The sequence below is a fragment of the Podarcis melisellensis genome (genome assembly GCF_964234715.1).
Source record: "Podarcis melisellensis genome assembly, chromosome: 10".
NCBI lineage: Eukaryota > Metazoa > Chordata > Lepidosauria > Squamata > Lacertidae > Podarcis > Podarcis melisellensis.
This window is the reverse complement of record NC_138542.1, coordinates 55,313,829-55,332,750: the sequence shown is the minus strand read 5'-3', so window position 1 is coordinate 55,332,750 and position 18,922 is coordinate 55,313,829. Positions and strand designations below refer to the sequence as shown.

Sequence of the window (18,922 nt, the reverse complement as noted above, 5' to 3'; positions counted from 1 at the left end):
TTTGAGGACATTACGTGCCCAAAAAGAACTTACCTGACAGTTAGAATCAGACAAGGTCTTACAAATTAAGAACAAGATTGAGACAGAGAGGATTTATCACGGACTAAATGCATGGCCTCTGATCACTGTATATGGACTTACTGATTAACGATTATTGCCTATTAGGAGGGAAACAGAGGCAGGAAATGTAAATCCTAATAAGGGGATAAAGCGAACGTAAGGAAATAGTGGATGGTGTTAAGAATAGATAACTCTGCGTGGAAAGAGGAGGAGAGGGACTGGTATAAAGGTACATGATGTCACATACAGGAAAGAAGGGGACAAATGGGGGGACCCCAGGAGACAGGAGGGGTTCCAAACAGGAGGTGGACTTTAAGTCAGACATTCTGAAGATGTTAGCGGAGATTAAACAAAGTCAAGCTAATGTAGAGCATAAGTTAGAATTGGTGGATAATAGAATTGGGATATTGGATAAAAAAATGGAGGAAACTGTGAATGAACTAAAGGGTCAAATAAAAGAAATATTTAGGAGGACGCAGCTCACAGAGGAAGGACTAAAAAAGGCAAAGGTGGAGATAAGAGATATCAAGAGAGATAAGGAAAAGATCAAATCAGAAGTGACGGAGTTAAGTAAGACACAGGAAGAGATGAAAGATATTATAGCGATGAATGAACTAAGGCAGAGGGAGGTGAATCTGAGGCTGAGAGCGGTCTCAGAAACACAGAATGAAAATATTAAAGAAAGACTGACGAAGGAGCTAGCGGAATGGATGGGTCTACCAGTGGAAGAAATGGCTAATAGTATATTGAACGCATTTAGAATGCGCGTTAATGTGACAAAAGCAAAGAAACTCACAGGTGACTGTCTGATTACATTCAAAAATAAAGAAATGAGAGATAGGATCCTCCAGAGGAATAGAGAAAAGAGATTGAACATAGACGGGAACTACATAATTATTTTTAAAGATGTCCCAATCAGATTATTGAAACGGAGAGACTCTTACAAACCCTTGACGCAGACACTGAAGAAAAATAAGATTGAGTTTAGGTGGGAATTCCCGGAAGGGATATCATTCATATATAGAGGTAAAAGACATAAGTTGACAAACCAAGAAGAGACCGGGAAATTCCTTAGGAAATACAAAGAACTTAAAGTGGAGGTATTTGGAGCGGGAAGAGCGGACAGGGCCCCATCAGGAGAACCAAGAGTGTCAGAAGAGGGAGAGGAGGGGGGGAGCCGGTCAGGAGAGGAGGTAGAAGAAGAAACGGAAGACTTAGAGAATATATAATAGATAGCAAGACCTTAAAGAATAGTAAAAGGAAAAGCTAAGCATTATGGGACTAAAAATTTGGAACTGGAACATCAATGGGATGAACGATAAAAAAAAGAGAAATAAAATTGAACAATGTCTGAAAAGGAAAAATATGGACATTATTTGTCTCCAGGAGACGCACGTGGCCAGAAAACATAGGAAAGTGTTAATTAATAAACGGTTGGGAAATGAATTTGAAACCTTGGATAAGGTAAAGAAAAGAGGTGTGGTACTGTATATCAGCAACAAAATAGAAGCTAAAACAATGTTTAAGGATGAGGAGGGGAGGATGATAGGGGTTAATATCAATTGGCAAGGGGAAAAGATGATGGTAGTAGGGATTTATGCCCCGAATGGTAGCAAAACTGAATTCTTTAAAAGTTTAGAAGAAAAATTAATGGAATATGCAGACCAAAAGATAATCATAATGGGTGATATGAACGCAGTTGTTTCGCTGGAGATGGATAGACTTAGAGATGGAGTAAACAAAGAAGGGAAGTTACCAAAATCCTTTTTCACCATGGTGGATAACTGCAGTTTAGTGGACATCTGGCGTCTTAGACACCCACTTGAAAAACAATTTACCTTTCATTCAGAACCTAACCAATCACTTTCACGAATAGATCAGATTTGGATTTCAAAAGAACTATGCTCAAGAGTCAGATCTATAGAAATAAGACCGAAAATAATATCAGACCACAATCCATTAGAAATGGAATTGGAAAGCTTAGAGACAAGAACCTTTAGATGGAGATTAAAAGACTATCTGTTAGACGATCAGAAGGTGGTGGAAATGGCAAGGAAAAAACTATCAGAGTACTTTAAGGATAACTGTGACAAAGGCACAAAGGACAACATAATTTGGGACGCAAGTAAGGCGGTAATAAGAGGGTTCTTTATTCAACAGAATGCAATCAAAAATAGGAATAGAGAGAAGAATAAAGAGGAAATTCTAAGACAGATAATGGAAAACGAACAAAAATTAGTTCAAAAGCCCAACTGCCCAAAAACAAAGGAAAAAATAAAAATCTTACAAACTCAGTTTGCCACAATACTAAACAGAGAGGTAGAGTGGAACATTAAAAGACTTAGGCAAAGAAATTTCGAATTTGCGAACAAACCAGGCAAATGGCTTGCCTGGCAAACTAAAAAGAGGAAAGAGCAAGGGATAATTAACAAAATAATAACAGACGGGGAAGAAAGAACTGACCCCAAAGGAATCAGGAGTGAGTTCCTTAACTACTATAGAAATTTGTATAAAGACCAAGAGAGAGTCGGCTTGAGGAAGATAGATAGATTTCTGAAGGAGAAAGGGGGACAAAAAATCCCAACAGAAGGAAAGCGAAGATTAAATACCCCAATCGAAAATGAGGAAATAGAGGAGTTAATTAGGGACCTAAAGAGGGGTAAAGCACCAGGTCCAGATGGATTTACTGCTGGTTATTATAAAGAAATGAAATCTATATTGGTGGGACCCCTGAAAAAGACTATGAATAACATCTTAAAGAAAGGAGAAATTCCGGAAACTTGGAAGGAAGCATACATCACGTTTATCCCCAAACAGGACGCGGACCTAACGCAAGTAAAAAATTACAGGCCAATCTCACTGTTGAATATAGATTATAAGATATTTGCAGGAATTCTAGCAAGAAGGTTAAAAAACGTCCTAGCAGATATTATCCATACAGACCAGGCAGGATTTCTGCCAGGCCGACAGATGAGAGACAATACAAGAAGTATTATCGACATGCTAGAATTCTTGTCTGTCAGGATTGACAAACAAGTTATCATGATGTTTATTGATGCCGAAAAGGCATTTGATAATGTCATATGGAATTTCATGCTGAGAAACCTAGAGTATATGGACGTAGGCAACGACTTTTTCAACGGGGTAAGGGCAATATACAAAGAACAGAAGGCCAAATTGATTGTAAACAATACGGTAACGGAAGAGATAAAGATACGAAAGGGAACAAGACAAGGATGCCCGCTCTCTCCGTTACTATTTATAACAGTATTAGAAGTCCTCCTAAATTCTATAAGACAAAATGGAAATATAAAAGGAGTGACTTTAGGACATAACGTATACAAAATCAAGGCCTTTGCGGACGACCTAGTAGTGATGACAGAAGACCCAGTAACCTCAACAAAAGAGTTACTGAAGGAGATAGAACTATTCGGAGAAGTGGCTGGGTTCAAACTAAACAAGACAAAAACAAAAATGATATGTAAAAATGTAGACCCAAGGACAATAGAATCAATCCAACAGCAAACGCAGATAGAGATGGCCAAAAAAGTTAAATATCTCGGCATCTGGCTAACATCTAAAAATATAGACCTATATAAAAATAATTATGAGCCAGTGTGGAGGGAAATAAAGAGAGATTTAGAAAAATGGGGACGGTTAAAACTGCCAATGTGGGGAAGGATTAACATAATTAAGATGAACGTCCTATCAAGATTAATGTTCCTATTCCAGACTATCCCTATAATAAAAGGGAGTAGGATTTTCAGAGAATGGCAGAGGTCAGTTTCGAGATTTATTTGGCAGGGCAGAAAACCCAGAATTCAATTCAAATTACTAACAGACGTAAGGGAAAGGGGGGGATTTGCCCTGCCAGATCTGAAATTGTACTACGAGGCATCGTGCCTGAGCTGGCTAAAGGATTGGGTCAAACTGGAAAATACGGAGCTACTCGATTTGGAGGGCTTCGATAACTGCTTCGGTTGGCACGCCTATTTGTGGAAGAACAAAATGAAAGTACATAAAGGTTTCAGTAACCATATCTTCAGAGGGTCGCTAATTGAAGTGCGGGAAAGATATAAAAACCTGCTGGAACCGAAAACACCACACTGGCTGTCACCCCTTGAAATAACAAGTATAAAAGTCACTAATATGAGAAGCAACTGGGCAACATACAACCAACTAGTAACAAAGGTAGATGGAAAGTGGAGAACCAAACCTTATGACCAAATAAAAGAATATGTTTACGATTGGCTCCACCACCAACAGGTAAACCAGATGCTTAGCAAGGATATTAAAGAAAGAGGCTATGCGGATAAAGACTCTAAATTTCAGACGGAGATAATAAACAACAAAGTGAAAAATATATCTAAGGTGTATAGAATGCTGTTAGACTGGAATCTAGCCGATGAGGAAGTCAAATCAGTGATGATCCGCTGGGCGAAAGATATAGGCCATAGTATACAATTCGAGGATTGGGAAAGGTTATGGAAGGACGGGTTGAACTTTACGGCGTGTACTGTGATAAAAGAAAACGTTATGAAGATGTTTTATAGGTGGCACCTGACACCTATGAAACTCTCAAAAATGTACAAGGTGGATAACAAGTGTTGGAGGTGCAAAGAGGTGGAGGGCTCCTTCTACCACATGTGGTGGGAATGCCGAAAAATAAAACAGTTTTGGGAGAAGGTATATACGGAATTAAAAAAGATACTAAAGTACACGTTTATAAAAAAACCGGAAATCTTCCTATTAGGGATACTACGACAAGAGATAAAAAAGGAAGATCACAGATTGGTATACTATGCGCTCGCGGCAGCAAGGGTTGTAATAGCTCAGAGGTGGAAACAGCAGGAAACCCCAACAGTGGAGGAGTGGAGAGTTAAACTATCGGAATATGCAGAGCTCGATAAATTAACGGGGAAAATTAGATATATAAAAGACCAAGTGTTCACTAAGGACTGGGGAAAGTACGTAGATTATCTGGAATGTATAAGTGAAGGGCAAATAACGCTAAAGGGATTTAAAGATGTACTGTGATAGATTATGGGATATTGTGTAAGGAAAATAGAGAACAAAAGTAGGTATAATGGCAATATCAACGATGAAACGTGTAACCCTATCTACTGCTTCGAATGATTTGCGGCCAAGCTGAAGGAAGTCCTGAAAGATATAGCCACGAATTAGGAGAGTTAAGAAAATAATAATTTTGTGTATTTTTGTATTTTTTATTTATTTTGATTGTATATTGTTTTTTTTTTATCCCTTTTTGTGTACCTTTTCCTTTACCTGTGTGTTAACCTTTGTTTTTTTTTTTTTTTTTTTTTTCCATGGAATAACTAATAAAAATTTATATCGGTAAATATTTTAAAAAAGAAAAAAAAAAAAAGAAAATTCATGGTAAAATTAAAACAGTTCTTAGCTATTTCTACTCTCAGGCACATTTATTCCAATGACGGCTGCTTTGTAGAGCACTCAAAAATCACACAGTCCTAGCCTAGATTATTTGTAATGGGCAGGGTGTCTCGTATATTCACTTACTGAATGTTGCGCTGGGGAATGATTTGCATGTGCGAATCAGCCTTCACAGCTAGAGCTTTCATTTCATCCAGTGACAACTCAGGTACAATATTTATGCAATAGAGGAAGCTTGCATATATTATTTCCCTGTAAGCCATCAAGTAATAAGACATCGTGTAGGTGTGAATTAGTCCTGCATTTCATAATCAAGACAGGGGAGATAGGGGAGGGGTGGAGTGGAGTGTCAGGGATACCTAATGAAGATTGTGTAGGGCAGCGCCAGGGTGTCAATGGAGATGGGAGTGAGGCAAATTTGACTGATAAAAAGTTTGCTAGAGGTAGTGCTTTTTTCTGGGGGGACGAAGGGGGACTCATACCCCTAAACATTTTGTGAATCTAAGTTTGGCCTCATTAAGGGGGAGGTATTTCAATATGAGTAGGAAAATGAGAGTACCCCTAAACATATTTTTAGGGGGGAAAGCACTGGCTAGAGGAAGTTTCAGTTGTAATGGCCATGAGGTTCCAACTAGTACTAGGCTGACATGCGATCTCCAGTTTCTTGAAAGTTTTCTTCCTCTGCAAAAGAGACTTCTGCTTTTCTGTCTTGTTTACAGGAGAGACTATAGAATTTCTGTGGGCATGGGGTTGAGTTGACCTTATGATTGAGGGTGATGGGTGTATTTTTCCTCCTATTCAACACTCTGCAACTTCTGCAGCTGTCTTCTCTTCCTGATCTCAAAAAGACCCCTAGGAGGAATTACTTCATACCCTCCAATATTTCTCTGATGAAAATAGGGATGTCCTAAGGAAAAGGGGAACATTCTGGTATCAAATGAGAAACTGGGACAGCTTCTGTAAATCCAGAACTGTCCCTGGAAAATAGGGACACTCAGATGGTCTTTAGGTCTTCTCCTAAGCTTTAGTGTATCTTTCATCTTTGTTGGAAGCCGCCCAGAGTTACTGGGGAAACCCAACAAGATGGGCGGGGTACAAATAATAAATTATTATTATATTATATTAACTGAAATGGAGGAAGCTGAATGCTAAGCCCCTGAGATTGGTGCAGTTGCTGATTTTGTTGTTAAAGGAGATTCTTCAAATATTCCCACTTTGATTTATGTAAAAGTAAAATAAGACTTCACTTTAAAAAAAAACCTAACAGCTGTCAAGAGCATGAGAGATAGCCTTCCCTGCTTCCTAAACTTACAGAAAAGTGTGTGATTCAGGAAGTGTGGACATCCAGGAAGGCTATAAAGTGCAGACCACCAGAAATAGGACTTGCAGGGTGAAAGAAAGGGCACTCACAAAATCTCCCAGCCATCTTGAAGGTAGGGTGAACTCAGTCTATAGGCCAACCATGAGAATTTCACTGGAATTTTATCTCTCATTTGATAAAGGCAGTTTCATTCATCGTCAGAGGGGTTGGGGAAACGTGAGACACATTTGCAGGACGAAAAATCATAAAGGAGGGGTGTATGGAAAGGAAAATTCTGGAAGAGGGATGGAAGGATTTGTTAATTTCATTTGCGTGGACAGGCGGAGTCCCCAGATCCTGCGCGGTCCCCCCGTCATGTGGAATAACGACTCAAGACAACGTGCTATGGGATTAAATTGGCCACAACTTTATTAAATTTCAAATGTGGGTAGACCTTGGCTCAGGCATTGGGCGTTCTCCCTCCCCAGTCCCCAGCCGGGGACCTAGGGAGCATCAGGGTTATCCAGTGTGTGTGGGGGGGATGGGCCGGCTCTGGAGAACATATGTTCAAGCAGAGATAGCCGCCCCTGTAACGCCGCCGCCGCAGGGGAGAGCAATGACGACCTTCCGGCGTACGGTCAAAGCCTCCCTTCAGAAACCCCTTTAACGGGGAACCCTGGTATCGCCACCGCAAAGAGGAAGATGGACAAAAGGATTCCGCCCAAGGCCTGATACTGCCAAAGTTGTGACGTTTTGCTACGGGAAAGGCGAAACCTGCCAATGCAGGGAAATTCCTTTCCGGCCCTTTAACAGCGACCTTAACGTAGCAGCGCCCGCATACCTGTGAAGAAAATTAACTTGCAAAACACGTGAGGAAAATTAACCTGCAACATAAGACATTGACTGAGGGTGGGTAGGGTGGGAGAAGCTCTGGAGCCAAGTGAGAATTCCCAGGTAAAATCCTCCCTCCTTTGTGTGGGCAGGTAATCCCTCCCCTACCTGGCCTGGTCTCCTTGGCAACTCTTTCCCCCAGGTGGGATTGGACAACTGACTGAGGTAGGCGGAGACCTCCAGGTATCCCACCTGAGGGAAGGCATAGCCTAGCCTATGCTGTTGGAGCCGCTCCAGGTCTAGGGGCTGCACGCGTCCACGCAAAGGGCGCCCCCCGTTTTAAGCGGGGAGCGGTCATTATCTCAGTTTCTCATGTATCCTACCTTCAGTTCAGTTCTCCTCATTCCTGCAGCAATTTGTGATTAAACAAAAAATCCTCATGAAAGTTTTTTTCACCATTTTAGTGCAAATTTCTCCTAATAAACACACATTTTGCATGCACTTTTTACTAAAGTACTCATTTTGTGGGCATGTCTTGCAAGCATATGATGCATTTTTGTATGCTACTTTCACTAATATATTTCTTTTTATGCACCTTTCCACCTAATATATGCATTCTTGTAAGCACAGCTTAGCTGGAGAACTGCATCACAAAATTCAGATTAGTGTGAAGTTTGAAGACTGTCCATGTTTTGCTTCTTACATTGTTTCAGAAAGTGTGAATTTGATAAAGTTAGCTTTAAATGAACTGAATCAAATTTCTCTCAAATTTCTGGAAGCCAAACAGGGGCACTCTGCAATGCAGCATTTAGTTGTAGCTCCTACTTGCCTTCGCTTGTCATTCCTTGGAACAGCTATTTCTTGCAAAACAGCCTTGAAGCCATTGAAAGGTTGTGCTTTAAAAGAAAATCAAGGAAAATAACCAGTGATCTATAGCTCCTTCAGCTGTTAAATATACCTTCCATTGTGTGAATGAGGCATGCATTGAAAACTGAAATAGCTATCAGCTTGAGTCAGCAATCCAAATTTGCTTTTGCTCCCCCCCCCCTGCTTTTTCAGCCTGTCCCTGGGAGTTTGTGGGTAGCTTAAATAATTCCCCTATTCCTTAAATCATAGAAATAAATAGCTCAGAGGTAATGGGGTATTTGGGATCAATTTCCTATTTGGCAGCAAAAGAACGTTGACTATGAAGAGACTGATTATTCAGGCATGCTATCCTTGGAATCTGGAATTGTTCCATCTGAATGCTTACAGAGAACCTTCTTTTAACCACACATATGCATGGTAAGGCTGCTTAAGGAAAGTTTGCCATTGGTGGATTTCAGAGCCTAAGTCTGGAACTCTGAAACACCCATCAACACACACAAACATGCACACACACACACACACACACACACAAGCAGATAGTGCCTTGAAGCATAGCAAGAAACAGCCCATCATGTGTGCCCACCAGCAGCACATGGGGGCTGACACTAGTCATTGCAATCTGGTGCCCCTGTCAGCACATTTGCAGTGTCCTGTCCTCACCATTGTTGCGCCCCTCCTGTTTGAAGTCCTGACATTGACTGCAGTGACTCAGAGGTCAGGTGGACAGAGGTCAAGTGAGCACTGCAGCCTCAACCAGGCCATCCGCTGCTGCTTGGGGTGTGGACAGTTGACATTGCACTTCGGCAGGGAGGGAGTTCCCTGAATCATCTGATTTGCCTCACCATTTGCCCCCCACAGAGAGCCAATCCACACCTATCTGGCAATCAACTATGAATTTGCCTCTTTCATTTGTAAGACTCTATGGCAAGGAATGGGTGTGTGTGCATTTTTCAGCCTGAGGGTTGTATTTCCTTCTATGGGGGCCTCATGCCAATGGGGAGTGGGGTCGCAGGCAAAAATGTGCAATTGATGTGATGATCTTTGCTCAATACCCTGTGCTCCTGCTACACACAAGCCAGAGGTTTCTACTCAACCACCCATCCCCACCCATCTTTCCATCTAGGCAGGCAAGAGGCTCAAAGGCGCTTTCCAGCCAGGCAAAAGCATTCCATGAGTTTATGCAGCAGGATGATGATAGAGGGTGTGGCCTAGAGAGAGTTCCAAGGGGCAGATAAAGAGGCCTGGAGGACCTCATGTGACCCCTGGATGCTTTCTCTACTCTATGATTTTTTTCTGGTCCACTTTCCTCCAAACTGCTGCCCAGAACTTTATGTTCTTTCACTCTGTTGTTTTAAAAAGCTGTTAACAGTTTGATTCAGAAGAGCAGCCCAATTCAGTGGATGCTGTATCAGAAGTAAGTTCAGTTGTGTCCCAGCTTTAAAGTTGGGAATAACAAACTAAACCAAACCCCAAGTTCTCTAAGCTCACCATCCCTTCTGCCTTCCCAACAAGTCTAGTGACAGAATGCTTTGATTGTTGTTATACTTAACATATATGTAAACCATGTTTCCAAGTTCAAGCTACCTTGGACTAACAATAACTGTGGACTTTCTGATCCAGGGTTTATCCTCAAATGATCCCAGTAGGTAAAATAGCATTTTCTGCTTCTTGGTTGTTCTTATCATTCGTTCTCGAGCATTTCCCTGTCACTCTTCTCTTTGAGATGCAAATGGGAAAATGGACAGAGCTTCTCTTGGAAGGTAGTTAACTTGCCCTTTCCTTTTTCTGGCTCTTGCATTAGCAGCTGAAGGAAGTGTCAAGTGAAATGCTACACAGAAAATGAGCAGAGGACATGAGGAGGAGAACAAAGGCTTCTCCCTTCTGTTTTAAGTGACATCTCCAGTTGCTCCCAGATCTGTAATCACATATCTACAATTGCACAGCCTCTTCCTGTTTCAGAATTCTGATCCTCCTGGAATATTTTTTCCTGAATTCTCATTCATTTAACATAAGAACAGCCCTGTTGGATCAGGCCAAGAGTCAATCCAGTCCGGCATCCTGTTTTCACAGTGGCCAAACAGATGCCCATGGGAAACCTAGCTAGCAGCCATTGATAAACCTATCTCCCCTATATTGTCTCCTATATATTGTCAAGGCCACCCAAGTCGGTGGCCATCTTGGGAAAGCAAATTTCATTGTTTAACCATGTGCCATGGGAAGGAGCTCTCCTGAATCTTCTGGCATTTAGTCACCTCCAGCAGCATATGTCACTTGCCTCTTTCCCATTTGCCAACCCCTGAACTGTTTTACACATGCAGAGTGACATAGACTATAGACTCATTCACACCATGCATTGAAAGTGTTATGATACCACATTAAAGAGGCATGGCTTCCTCCCAAAGAATTCTGGGAGCTGAAGTTTGTTCAGAATGCTGAGAGTTGTTAGGAGATTCCTATACTTCTCACACAGCTCCAATTCTCACGCTGGTTTAACATTCGATTCCTCTTCCCAGGAAACTCGAGGAATTGCACCTCTGTGAAGCAAATGGGGGTCTCCTAATCAGTACTTTTTTTCTAGGAGGGATGCAGGGATACCCCTAAACATTTTGTGAATCTAAGTCTGGCCTCATTGAGGGGCATTATTTCAATATGAGTAGGAAAATGAAAGTACCCCTAAACATATATATTTTTTTGGGGGGGGAAGCACTGCTTCTATCAACTCTCACCCCCCCTTAATGAATTATAGCTCCCAGGATCCTTTTGGGCAAACCATGACTGTTTAATGTCACATCTTAGTGCTTTAACTGTATTGTGTGAATGTGGCCTGTAACACGTCAGACTGCAGGAGAGGCAACAGTACTGAATTGCTCCATTAAAACAAACAGCTGGTGCCCTCCAGGTAGGAAATTGGTACTACCAGAGAGACAGAATTCTCTCTCTCCCCAATGTGCTGGTTTACAAGTTGTGACAATCAGAAATGGCTCACCAGGTAAAGCAGAGTCACTGGGATACCCTGCTGACAGGTGAGTTACTATGGTGTACTGGGAGAGGCGGCATGGCCCAAAATCCAGATGGAGAGGCTCTGATGGCTACATTTAACTCCTGGGCTTGATGCACCCTTTCTCTACACAGTGTTCCCCAAGCTTGTGTCTCCAGCTGTTTTTGGACTACAGTTCCCATCATCCCTGACCACTGGTCCTGCTAGCTAAGGATGTTGGGAGTTGTAGTCCAACAACAGCCATATACCCAAGTTTGGAAAACACTGCCCTAGCATACACTGTGAGGTGTTGTGAGCATCCAGTCCCACAACCCTTAACAAACACCAGAGCAGCCTCAATCCCTGTTTCAAAGCACATTTCCCACCACTATATGGATAAATAGCTGATTGTCAGGCTAGTGATGTTGAAATTGCTCAGAAGGGCAGCTTTGATCTAGAGTAATTTGTGCTTAAGTCATTCTTTTAACCAGTTCCAGACAATTAGAACAGCGGTGAGCCAGCAGTAATTAAGTGCCGTGCAATTCCTCAGGCTGGAGTAAAGGCAGGTAATAGGGAGGCAGACCACAGCCTTCCATTAATAAACTAGCTTCTGTTGCTCTCAGGGGAATATTTTTATTTGGCATTATTTCCGTTCTCACCAGAGGCATAATGTACATTTGTTCAGCTAATGTTACACAACTGTGAATCATCATTTGCTGCTTCAAAGCATGCACAAAAGTTTCTTTGCTGTGCTCTTAAAAAATCCTATCATTAGGGTAGTCAGAAAATGCCAGGGTTGTAAATGCCATTGGTGTTATGGATCCTGCAGGAAATTCTAGGTGACAGGAAGCTAGGAAAACAGGGTAGGAATCTGAAGGAGCACAAAGGGCAGCTACAGCTATACACCCGTCCATAGATATACAGAATGTTGGAGACAGTTATGTTTCTGAAAGTGCTGTAGTGCTTTCATCCTGCTTGCAGGCCTTAGAGGAGATCACAGCGATCACTCCATTTCGATCCCAGATTAGGGGTAGGTCTTTCCCTCCCTACCATGTTCTTAGCAGCTGACTCTTGCAGGAGCCCAGTCTTAACCCCATTGACTTAAAAATAAGCATCAGAATTGTTATCTGTCTTTTCTTTGAAATTCCTCATATGTTTCTCCTGTGGAGAACCTTCAAGTTCTTGTTAAATCTTGTGACAGTTGAGATTTCAGTGAACTTATTCTGGGAAACCCATTGAGACATGTAGAATGCATTCTTAGCAAAGCTCGAAAAGAATTATGAATACACATTACTGGGATTGTATTGTAACCCAATCCTAGTATGTATACTCAGAATGATGTCCTATTGAGATCAGTGGGCTTTCTCCTTGGTAAGTAGATATGAGTTGCTGCCTCAATGTCAAGATTTTGCACCTAATATAGATATTTTCCTAGCAATATTCCTTAAGACAGTGCATTTTTTTGTATTTTCATTAATACATGCATTTATATACCAACTTTTTCTTAATACATGTATTTTGTTATACATTTAGTTGGAGAACTGCATTGCAAAAGTCAAAGAAGTGTGAATTTTGAAAGGTACCTGTGTTTCAGTTTAGCGTATTGATTTGAGAAGTACAAATTAAGCTCGTTACTCATTAAAAGGCCAACAGAGCCAAATTTCTCCCCAATCCCTACTATGGACTTAATGAACTTACACTCCCTTATCTTTAGATGGTAATGCATTAGCCAGCCCTGCTGCAGTTGTAAGCCCTAATGCCCCTTCTGCTTAGTGGACATCGGCCCCCAAGTCTTGCCCTGGTAGCATCACTAAATATACATTTCAAATATCAATTTACAGGCCCATAGAGTACATTTCCCCACAACCTGTATGTTGAATAATCTGCACACGTATTTCCCCTTCATAACACTGGAAATTTGAGGGATCCAATGAAGCTGGATGCTGAAGGGTTCTGGACAGTCAAAAGAAAGGACTTCTTCACATAGTGGAAAATTAAGCTATGGAATTTGCTGCCATGAGAAGCTTGGATGGGCTTAAAAGAGGATGAGTTAAATTTAGGGAGGAGAAGGCTTTCAATGGCTACTAGCCATGATGGCTATGTTCTACCTCCACTTTCACAGGCAGGTATGCCTTTGAATACTAGCTTCAGTAAACTGCAAGACAGGAGAGTGCTGTTTTGCTCAGGTCCTGGTTTTGGGTTTCCCAGAGGCATCTGGTTGGTCACTGTAAAAGCAGGATGCTGGACTAGATAGACCATTGGCCTGATCCATCTACTTCCTTGAGAATCACACATTATTTCCCCCTTGCCTCTCTCTCTCTCTCTGTGTGTGTCATTTTGTCTTTCTCCTTTGTTACCACTATCTCAAAAAGGCAAAAGAGGCAGTGAAAATGTATGATTCATGTGGTGCAAGATGGAATGTGCTTGTCATCAGGTTAGGAGCACAAGACAATTTTCTCACTCCCGTGGTATGCAAAATGAAGTCACTTTGCTGTGCTTACGCCCAGACAGATGAGTTTTTCCTTTCCTTTTGTCATGTACTAGTCAGGAATGGGAGTGTGGTTGGCGAGAAATCAGGTCAGAAACAAAGGATGGCTACTTCATAGAAATATTCCAGTGACACATTTTTATTGCTTGCATTCTCCAGTGCCATCCCTATCATTAGGCAAAGTGAGGTGGCCACCTCAGGCAGTTGATTTTGAGTGTTGTAGAAAGGGCAGCAACTGTTGGGTCAGCCGGGGGCTAGGATGACCCTCAGGCATAGGACAGGAATGATTCCAGTCTGTCTCTCCCATCAGCGTTCAGCTCTAGGGAGTTCCGAATCACCTTCCCCGACGATTTATAATGACTCATGTCTTGGAGACCCTGAGCACATATTCAGAGTCCAGCAGAGATAAACACACACAGAGCTAGGCTGGGGTTGTAAGCACTAAAGCTACTTTATTAACATAAGGCAGAACAAAAGAAAACATGTCTCCTCTTTCTGGTCTTCCTCGGAGAGAAGTCGGAAGTGAAAGCAAAAATGAACGGAAACAGAGTACAGTAAAGGCTCCTGTGGTTCCAACAGTCAGTGCTGGAATGCATAACACAGACATGTGATGAACCAATCCTACATATCTGCACAGTGAGAGGAATAGAAACCCAACAGCAGCTGGCTATGTGATTTATTATTACTGTATGTTTTCTGCCAGGGAGTGGGAGAGCTACTTGCCAGATTTTCTACTTCAGGTGTTAAAATAATTTAGCTACTCTTGGGTACTATGTTTGATGGGGTGGGGGTGAGTGATCATTAGCAACATGTCTTGAGCTAGCCTGTCCCCTAGGGTGCTATATTGGGTTATTATTATTATTATTATTATTTATGTAGGAGAGGATCTCTACTTTCTGCAAGGCAAGCAGAAGCCAGCAAGTATAGAACAGAAGAAGAGTTCTCATCAGGTCCAGCTCACCTGCAGAGTGGAGTCACAGAAACAGCCTTTTGGCAGCAGTGTCACTAGAAGGTTTGAGACAGTGTAGGGCTGCCAGATGTGCTGATTCCCTTGGACATTGCCAGGGATTTCTGAAAGGTGGCGCTTTGTCCTGGATCTTAGGCAAGTCAATTGAAAGATTGCATTTATTTGGTGTTTTTGTAAAAAATAAAAAAAACACCCTAAGACATTGGGGAGACTGGCTGCACAGATGCACTGGCAGAGTAGTGCTTCTACATTTTGGTCAGACAGGCTACTGTCTGTCTGCATGTACAAGGCAGAAGTGATATCTTCCAAAGCATGTAGGAAACACCATCCCAATGGAAGGAGAGCCTGCCAGCAACAGCAAAACAAGGCATGGTCAAGAGACAGTTCAGGGTATCTCAATGAAAATTTGCAGAGGGATAAAAGGATTTTCCTCCAACATGTCTTTCAAGAGTTTTGCATCTCTCCAGAAGGAGGCTTACCTGATACAGTAAGAGGGCAGCAGGTGTCTTAAATTTGGTCTTTAACTGAGCGACCTTCCTCCACATGCCATTATCAAACTTCCCTACAGCTACACCATTACAAGGAAGAGGCCACACTTCAGAGTTTTGAATGTACGTCCTTTTAATAATAAATAATACGATTCCATGTGTGTGTTTCATTTTAACATTATCCCTTTTGTTCTTTCCTCTAAATAACTTAATTCATATTTAGCATCTTGAGGCATAATCCAGGGGAAACTAAACAGGCCAAAGTCCCATTATAATCAATGTAAGATGAAACATTTTAACTTGAGCGTTGATTGATGAAACTCCTGAATTTTCCTTGGGATTTTCATTCCTTTGCATCTCACCTTTCCTTGAGCTCCATTTGCCAGAAATTGCATAAACTGAAATGCCTCACCATCTTTGTTTTCTTTTTCTTTCCTCTGCAGGCTTAAGTGATATTTATCTACCAGTTTGCTAGACGCAGACATGAATAACTCGACGAACATAAGCTATTTGGAAGATGTGATGCCTCTGGGGAGTCCTTATAAAACGGTTGAGGTAGTATTCATTGTCCTGGTGGCTGGCTCCCTCAGTCTCGTGACCATCATTGGGAACATCCTGGTGATGGTGTCCATTAAAGTCAACAGACACCTGCAGACTGTCAACAATTACTTTCTTTTCAGCTTGGCATGTGCGGACTTGATAATCGGTGTCTTTTCCATGAACCTGTACACACTTTACACTGTGATTGGCTATTGGCCGCTTGGACCTGTGGTTTGTGACTTGTGGTTGGCGCTCGACTATGTGGTCAGCAATGCCTCCGTCATGAACCTTCTCATTATCAGTTTTGACCGATATTTTTGTGTCACCAAGCCTCTGACCTACCCTGTCAAGCGGACCACTAAGATGGCAGGTATGATGATCGCCGCGGCCTGGGTGCTGTCGTTCATCTTGTGGGCACCCGCAATTCTTTTTTGGCAGTTCATTGTAGGGGAGAGGACTGTCCCCGATGGGGAATGCTACATTCAGTTCCTGTCCAATGCAGCCGTCACCTTTGGCACAGCGATTGCCGCTTTCTACCTGCCTGTTATCATCATGACTATTCTTTACTGGCAAATATCTCGTGCCAGTAAGAGCAGGATTAAAAAAGACAAAAAGGGGAGTGGGCAAAACCAGGATCCAGTTTCTCCAAGCTTGGTGCAAGGTAAAATAGTAAAACCAAACAATAACAATGTTCCAACTAATGAAGATGGGGTAGAACACGGTAAAATTCAGAATGGTAAAGCCACAGGGGAATCAGTGATGGAAAATTGTGTTACTGCAGAGGAGAAGGAAAGTTCTAATGACTCCACCTCTGTCAGCGCTGTGGCTTCCAATGTGAAAGATGATGAACCCATCAAAGAGGACACCAGGGCTTCTGCCTCCCAAGTCAATGCCAAAGTGGAGAACTCCAAATTGACATGTATTAGGATACTCACAAAGTCCCCAAAAGGTGACTGTTCTGGTTCTACCAACACGACCGTGGAGATTGTAGGTCCCGATGGGCAAAATGGAGATGAGAAGCAGAACATTGTAGCACGTAAGATTGTCAAGATGACTAAGCAGCCTGCCAAAAAGAAGACACCTCCTTCCAGGGAGAAAAAGGTAACCAGGACTATATTGGCTATTCTCCTGGCCTTCATCATTACCTGGACACCATACAATGTCATGGTCCTCATCAACAGCTTCTGTGCGTCTTGCATCCCCAACACAGTATGGACCATTGGTTACTGGCTGTGCTATATCAATAGCACCATCAATCCTGCCTGCTATGCGCTCTGCAATGCTACCTTCAAGAAAACCTTTAAGCACCTCCTTATGTGTCATTACAAGAACATAGGAGCTACAAGGTAAAACAGTAATAAGTGGGGTGTGGGGAAGGGAGAAGGAAGTTCAAAGTTTTATAAAACTATGCCACAGCACTTTATGCTCTAGAATGAAACCAAGAAGGCTATAGGACACATACTGATGGGGTGGAGGGGGGGACGACATGTGCTCCATCTCTGACAACTACACTTCAGAGATCACCACTTTTCTGTCAGTGAATCACTAGGAGGCAGGAAAGGGTGGGCAGGCCAGCTGAGGATATGAACTTGAGGCAACATGCCCAGATCTCTGGTAGTCTCATGCAGAAGGGCTTTTGAATCCATTCTTCTTTGGGGAAGCGTTCTCTTGTGTGAAGCCCGTTTAGGTTTGCTTCATCTGAAAGGGATCTGCACAAAAGCACCGGCATTTCAGTGAGAAGGACAACCCCACTGAGGGTTGTGTCTTTGTCAGTTCTTCTGGCCTGGCAGTTGCCAGTTTTGTTTGTCTCTGTGTATGTTCATTTGAAAACAGTGGTGGTGGGGGAATCGTTCAACAATATCCTTCCTATATGGAATGCTTCAATGACTGGAAGAGAGAGACACAGAACAGTCCAATCAGCTCAACAGATTCCATAATTTTAAAAAGTGGTGGGATTTGATGGATGTTACTATTAATTATTTACCTCTCTCCTGCTGCTTGAATCTGCATCAGAAAAAAAATAGTATATTACCTCATAACGGGCATGGTTTCAGCCAGGCTTTTAAGCACATGCTACACTTGCTCCATCTTAAGTCAAGAAGACTTAAAAGTGCTGGGATTTGGTTAGGTTGCAACCACTGGAAGCCGTGATTGGTTAACGGGTGCCACATGGTAATTGATTCTTCCTTTTTAACTGGGTCAGACGTCGCATAGCGCTGATGGGCAGTTCAATGGAATGGGGAAATGGAACCAAATGGCCCCTTAATCGTTTGGCAAGCCACAGTGACTAGCCAAAGGCTTTTGAAAATGAAGCATTGGGGGCATTTGCAGCCCAGTCAGTTTGGTCTGTGAAATGGCAAAACATCCCAATGAGTCTCTTTAGGCTGTGCACTTCAGAAAGAAAAATGGTCCCCATTGAATTTTGCCCATCCATCTCACCTCTTAATTTTATGTTTCCTGCTCAAAAACTACCTTTGTGCAGGTTCTTCTCCCTGCCCACCCCCAAACTTGGGAAATACAAAACACCAACTGTTTGAAGTTCACTAAACAAATAAATTGATTAGTTATCTCAGTATGTAGTCTTCCAAAGTAAGATTTCAAAATAGTAGCTTTTTCATTAAGGCACCACACCTTGTAGGCTTTGTTTACAAGCCCAAGTTCTCAGTAACAGATGTGGTATACCTGAGACCGTGCTGTATCACTTTAGATCCCAAGTTGTGGGGTGGGTAGGTCATCCATTCAGGGGGGGAAAATCCCTACACATAGGTTGTACTCAGATGAAACATTCACTGATTCTCCAAACCATGGTTTGGAGCCATGTACCCAGCCATCATGGTGTCCTCCAGATATTGTTGGACTGCAACTCCCATCATTCTTGATCATTGATCATACTGGCTGGAGATGATGGAGTCCAGCAACATCTGGAGGTACCACATTGACTACATCTAATTAGGACACTTAGAAATTAACTCCCTCCTGTTCCCCTTGCATT

General features: G+C 42.2%; 1 protein-coding gene across 2 annotated transcripts in view; it reads left to right on the top strand.

Annotated features, from left to right (window-relative positions):
* The window catches only part of CHRM2 (cholinergic receptor muscarinic 2), a 175,499-nt gene extending 157,111 nt beyond the window's left edge, over positions 1–18,388 (top strand). For both annotated transcript variants that reach the window (XM_081927196.1, XM_081927195.1), the window contains exon 4: positions 15,834–18,388. In XM_081927196.1, coding sequence (XP_081783322.1) covers positions 15,874–17,280 — 1,407 coding nt within the window. In that variant the 5' untranslated portion in view covers positions 15,834–15,873 and the 3' untranslated portion in view covers positions 17,281–18,388. The remainder of the gene's footprint in view (positions 1–15,833) is intronic.
* The last annotated feature ends 534 nt before the right edge of the window (positions 18,389–18,922 follow it).